At 37.1% G+C, this 6,000-nt stretch overlaps 1 protein-coding gene across 2 annotated transcripts in view; it reads right to left on the bottom strand.

The window, feature by feature from the left end:
* Vps8 (vacuolar protein sorting 8 homolog (S. cerevisiae)) overlaps window positions 1-6,000 on the bottom strand; it is a 211,019-nt gene that overhangs the window by 111,541 nt on the left and 93,478 nt on the right. For both annotated transcript variants that reach the window (XM_005383304.2, XM_013513539.1), the window contains 3 exons: window positions 4,598-4,640; window positions 2,794-2,866; window positions 2,376-2,495 (listed from right to left, as the gene is read on the bottom strand). In XM_005383304.2, coding sequence (XP_005383361.1) covers window positions 2,376-2,495; window positions 2,794-2,866; window positions 4,598-4,640 — 236 coding nt within the window. The remainder of the gene's footprint in view (window positions 1-2,375; window positions 2,496-2,793; window positions 2,867-4,597; window positions 4,641-6,000) is intronic.

The raw sequence follows: 6,000 nt of genomic DNA on the forward strand, positions 1-6,000 counted from the left end.
GAAGTAAAAGTAAGATAGGGCTTTTGTAATAAAAACAGAAACCTTAAAGTGGACAAATGTCCCTTTGAGGGCTTACTGGGGAAGCCTTAGTGCGTGGTAAAGACAGAAGAGCAAGCTAAATAAGATACTGTCAAAACAAGATGAAGTAAAAAGGAAAAGAGAGAGAGAGAGAGAGATGAAACACTCCCCTGAAAAGACTATTTATTCAAGAAGTTATACTGAATTTCTTGTATTGATATATTTTTATTTGTATATACACCTAAACATGGAATTGCTGGATCATACTTACTAAGTAAATCCTTTGATATCCTGGCTTTCCCACTGTCATTGTCCTAATTCAAGCCACCATTACCTTCTATTTAGATTACTACAAACATTTGCTAGCAGACGTCCTTGCCTCCAATCTTACCACATCTCAATACATTTTCCATATGCTATGATCTAAATGCTTTTGCCTCTTGCCCTGACATTCATGTTGAAAACCTAATAACCAATGTGACAGCATTAGGAGGTGGAGCCTTTGCAAGGCGATTAGACCATGAGGGCAGATCCTGAATGGGATTGGTGACCTTATAAAAGAGACCCAAGAGAGACCCCTTGCCATGTTGTTCCCACCATGTGAGGGCACAGTGAGACGGCACAATGCATGAACCGGGGAGTAGGCCCTCGACAGACAATCTGCCCATGCATGATCTTGGACTTCGCCGCCTCCAGAAAATAAATTTCTGTTATTTATAAGTCACCCTGTCCATGGTATTTGGTTGTAGCTATCCAATGTGAGAGTCACAGGGAATCTTTTTAAAACACAAATCATTATATTCTTTTTCCTAAAAGACTTCAATGGCTACCTACTACCACAGTATAAAGCTCAAATTTCTTACTTCAAATTCAAGACTCATTCCTGTATGCCTATCACTCTGGATTTGTTACTCTCTGAGCTTTGCCATATATTTAAAGACGCAGACCTACTAATTTTTAAAAATTGTTTGAAGTCATTATTCTGTTTCATTTCCAGTCCTTTTCATATGTTTTGACCTTTTGCCTAGAGTATTTTTCCCCATTCTTCACCTACTTTCTATCCTCTTTGGGACTCAGAATGGACATTATTTCATACAGAAACCTTCCCTAACCCTTTTTAGATGCCCCTCGTAAGTATTCCAATAGTACTCTGAGCTCTTGCTAAGGCATGTGTTACATTGTGCTATAATGTCTGGTTCTACCTCCTCTATAAGGGTAGGGGTTACATCCTGTCAGCCAAGCCTGTACCCCTCACTCAGTACCATATCCCCAACACAGGGGATATACTAACCTTCAAATATTTGCCAACCAAATGAAAAAACAATTGTTTTGTAGCCTTACTACAAATTCCAATATCGTAACCCAAATATCCAAAATAATTCTTTACATATTTCAGAGCTACCACAGCCCTTAAAAAAATCAAATAAAATTCTGTTTTGGGTACACCACTCTTTAAAAATCCCCTGCCTTCATACTGCCTGTTTCTTTTTTCCTAAGGGCCATCCACCAAGTACTCCCTGGGTGTCTAAGATCTCCTAAACCAACCAGATCTGACAACCAGCTCTGAGTTTCTCTTCCCCTCTTTCTATGCAATTTAAATTATTGCTTCTGAGTTTAGACTCTCAAATGAAATCAATTCAATAATATTATTCCGATGAAAACTAACCTTTTGAAAAATAATTTATTATAGTACTCTAATTATAAAAGTAGTCTAGGCTCTTAGGGAAATTTGCCCCATCCCACTGAGTTAACCATTATTAACATTTTTTATTCCGTCTTTTTCCCCCTCCAAATCCTGTGAGTAAACATGTGTTTTATGTAGTGTTGTGCCTGATGCTTTCACTACATACTGTAAGCACTTTCCATCATAACTACAATACTATTTAATTGGGCAGATTCATCATGTTTTATATCATTATTCCCCTAGGGACATTTTCACAGAAAACCTGGCTCACCTAAACTCATTTTTGACTAAGCATGGATAAAGTGTTTTTTCAGCAGAAAGGTTCCCGTTCCATTTCTGCTCCAGTTATTTCCACCATCATCACTACAATGCCCTCAGATCTTTCATTTATATAGTTTGCCAGATAATAGAACTAGGTAAGCCTGCTGTTTTTAACTTCTTATGAATACACTTTAGGAGAGACAGATGGACAGACAGAGTAGAGAAGGGGAGGAAAGGCTATAAGAACTAGAGAGAAAATACAAGTGGTACAACAAAATCAAACATTTGAAAACTTTACCTACTGCCAGAGCATAAAAGTTGTACCCACGGGCAGATTATTTTTCTTTTTATTAAAAACAAAATTAAAACACTGGCTCCTTTGAAAACACCTTAAAATCATATTGTGTCTTACCAGGGCCAACACATTTAGAAATTCTCTTGTATCAAAATGTAGCAGAGTTCGAACATAAGGATAGATTTCTTCCTCCGGGGATGCTTCTGCTGAATGCAGGCGAATCAGAAATTCAAAAACCTACAAGTTGAAAAACAACTGTTAACTATTTTCTCATCTTACCAATCATCTTGCTGAAGCAATGATTTTCTTTGGATAAAATAAAGGCAGGCTGAATTCGGTTCAAATTGACACTGTGTTTTAAATTCTCTTCTAAATGCCCTCTCAGCTGAAACTGTTGACATTAGTGATAATACAAAGGCACTCTCCTACAGAGGCCACTGTCCCTGAACCACGAGCACATCTCACCTGCAATTTGTCTTCAGCACGTCGTAACAAGAAGTGTACATAGTGAAAAGGCTATGAAAATAGTACCAACCTGGTTTTTCACCAAGGGAACAAGATCTTCAGGGATGTCACCAAGAGGATAGGCACGGCCTGCCAGACAACAGCTAGAAGAAAAGAGTAGGAGCCCACATAAAGACCTGGAGACTTGTAAAGGGCTAATTCTGAAGTGAGTAGCACACTGTTTCTCAAACCTGAGATCCAAGTGTGATTTTGAAGCAGGCTTAGTTTTTGCTAGACCAAGTTTAAAACCAGATCACTGCTCCTGCATAGTAATGTGACTATAGATAACAAAAACATCTTGTATATTTTAAAAGTGAGAAGAAAGTTTTTGAATGTTTTTCCCACAAAGAAAAGATAAGTGTGTATACAAGATACACATTCACCAAAACCATCACATGGTAACCCACTTGTAAGTTTTTATGCATCAATTTAAATTTTTTTAAAAAGATGACATTCAGTTCAGAAAATGGGAGATGGCGTGGTGGTTAGGTAACCCACCCTGTGCCTGAGTTGAGGGCTTCCACTTCTGCCTATCTGCACTACAGAGGCAGAAACCAGAGGACTCTGTCCAAAGCCTCCTACTTGCCATTTAAACGACCTGTCCAACTATGATTTACCTGTTAGAAGCCTGATGTCCTCAGACTTAAACGAGTGGCTTTAATGATGGATTAAAAATGGGGAATAAGCTTGGCTAACAAATGTCTAGAAAATATCTGCACTAGGACAATCCTTCAAGGACAGTCACAATCTGAGGAAAAATTTACCCTAGAGTTTTACCTTGGAGTCAGACCTTATTTGTGGTTAATGACTTGCCTTGTGGCTGAATTATAATAAATCTCTTCTGCATATGTCTTCCTTTTTCCTTTTTTTTTTTTTTTGAGGGATAGGGTGGATTTTAGCATCTTTGAACCAGTCATGATTTTTATTCTTTGATTACAGACACTGGATACTAGCGTATTCTGAAGAGTTTAAAGTCCAGATGATAAAGCACTGGGTAACACTGTTATGTTCTTCCTCACTGAAGAGTCAATGTGACAAGTACGAAACAGGTGTTGCAGTTAACTCTGATGCTGGAGAGGAGCTAAAATGAGGTGGAGCTAAAATGAGGCAGAGCTAACGATGCTCTAGCAGGTTCTATTGCCCTCCTACCTTGCTGCTTCACCGTGAAAAGTTCTACCAGCACCAACTGGTAGAACTGAGCCTGTACAGTCTATGACAAGGAACCCTGCTTCAGGAGTCAGGAAACAAACATTCCAGTTTTACCTCTATTACTAACTGCTTCACGATTTTAACAAGCCTCTTGCCCTTATGTGTAAAACAGAGGTAACACATATCCCACAGAGTTTCTGGTAGCAAAAGTAAAATATTCTATGTCAGGGTTTCTTAATCACAGCCTTATTGATAGTTTGGATCATATAATTCTATGTTGTAGGGGTTATCCTGTGCATTGTAGGGTGTGTAGTAATATCAAACTAGCACCCTTTTCCTACACTAGTTGGGATAACAAAAAAAATGCCTTTCAGGGCCAGGGATATAGCTTAGCAGTGCAGCACCTGCCTGGCAAGCATGAGGTCCTGAGTTTGACTTCCGTTACTCCCGCCAAAAAATGTCTTTAGATATCGCCAAACATAAGAGCTACAAATATATATAAATATATATATACATATACATATATATGTATATATATATGCTAATATACATGCCTACATATATACAGAGAGAGACGGAGGGAGAGGGAGAAAAGACAATAGTATCTCTTAAAATGTAGGAACATTTTAAGAGAGGAACAAAAAATACAAAAGGAACATTAGCATAGATAAATAAAAATCTCTTACCTAATATATACAAGAAGCTTGTTACCCATAACAACTTGCTCATCTAAAATAGAAGAAAAAAAAACCATCTGTAGTTCTCTCTCAAAACCTTTTCAGAAATACAGTATTTATACAGAAATAAAAAATAAAGTATGACATTAAAGGTGAAGTAAATATACTTCCAAATAACAGAAAATTGATATAAGCCCAGTTTAACTTTGAGTTCCTTTAGAATTTATTCATAGATACAACATCCATATGAGTTATTAAAGGATACACACAGGTCTGAAGGTAGAAATCTACATATTGTTAGCTTAACCTCTACCTTGAAGCCAGGAGCATGTGTACAGCAGTCATTAAGTTCATGAATTATATACAGATTATGGCTGGTTAACTAATATTAAGTTATAGTTATGTCTTCTCTATTATTTACTTGTTTGAGTATTTGTCCATCTGAGATTGATCTTGCTAGATGTTCAGGCTGGCCTTGAACTCACAATCCTCCTGCCTTAGCCTTCTGAGCAGTAGGGATTACAGGTCTGTGCCTGGCTATTTCTTCTCATTTCTAATATAGACTTTCACTACCCACAGTGCTCCAGGGTTGAGAAGGACACTGTTCCCAAATGATTAAAATAATAACTTCAAATAAATGATCCTTGGGGCTTTTTCTGTTCTAACATGTCAAACATGTAAGACTTCATCACTGATGATATAAGCCTATTTCTTTGAGTAAAATATATCAGAAAGATAATCAGACCAATTTTTTATGCCAAGCGGTCAAGGGCAACAGAGCATAGAGTAGAGACCCCAGGAAGGGAGAAATGGTCAGGAATGTGTACAATGTACAGATGTAGGAATCTGTTTTGCTAAGAATGAAGAGCTGGAGTCTGAATGAAGAATGAAAAGTTTGTTACATGCATACTAGATATAATGCAAGCAAATTTTTTTTTAGTAATCCTTCCAAATACTTTATTCTTAAGAGCAGGGTATCTGTATTCTCTACATTCTCAGCATCCTGTATAGCATCTGGCACCTAAGTAATTGATTAGTAAATATACAGTGAACTCAAATGATATAATGCTTCAACTTATATAACTCTTTGCTTCCTAGTACTATATCTTCTTTTAGTCAATTTTCAGTTGTAGAGATTCAACAATTCCATTTGGATTTTTAATACTACACTTCACATTCATTCCTGGTAAATACATATGTAAAAACCAATTTTCAAGTCTATTTCAGAAAGATTACATTCAGAGCTGATATAGGTAGGAGAGATTAAGACTTACAAAATGACTCTCTCTGCCTTTACTCTTACAAAAAAAAAAGGAGCAAAACCTGGGCATCACACAAAAAAGTACCTGAAGTTACATATAATCCAGTGAAGAATCCAGAATTAGTTGGAGAGAGAGAGAGAGAGAGAGAGA

Source organism: Chinchilla lanigera, unplaced genomic scaffold, assembly GCF_000276665.1.
Source record: "Chinchilla lanigera isolate Chin_1 unplaced genomic scaffold, ChiLan1.0 scaffold00019, whole genome shotgun sequence".
Taxonomy (NCBI): Eukaryota; Metazoa; Chordata; class Mammalia; order Rodentia; family Chinchillidae; genus Chinchilla; species Chinchilla lanigera.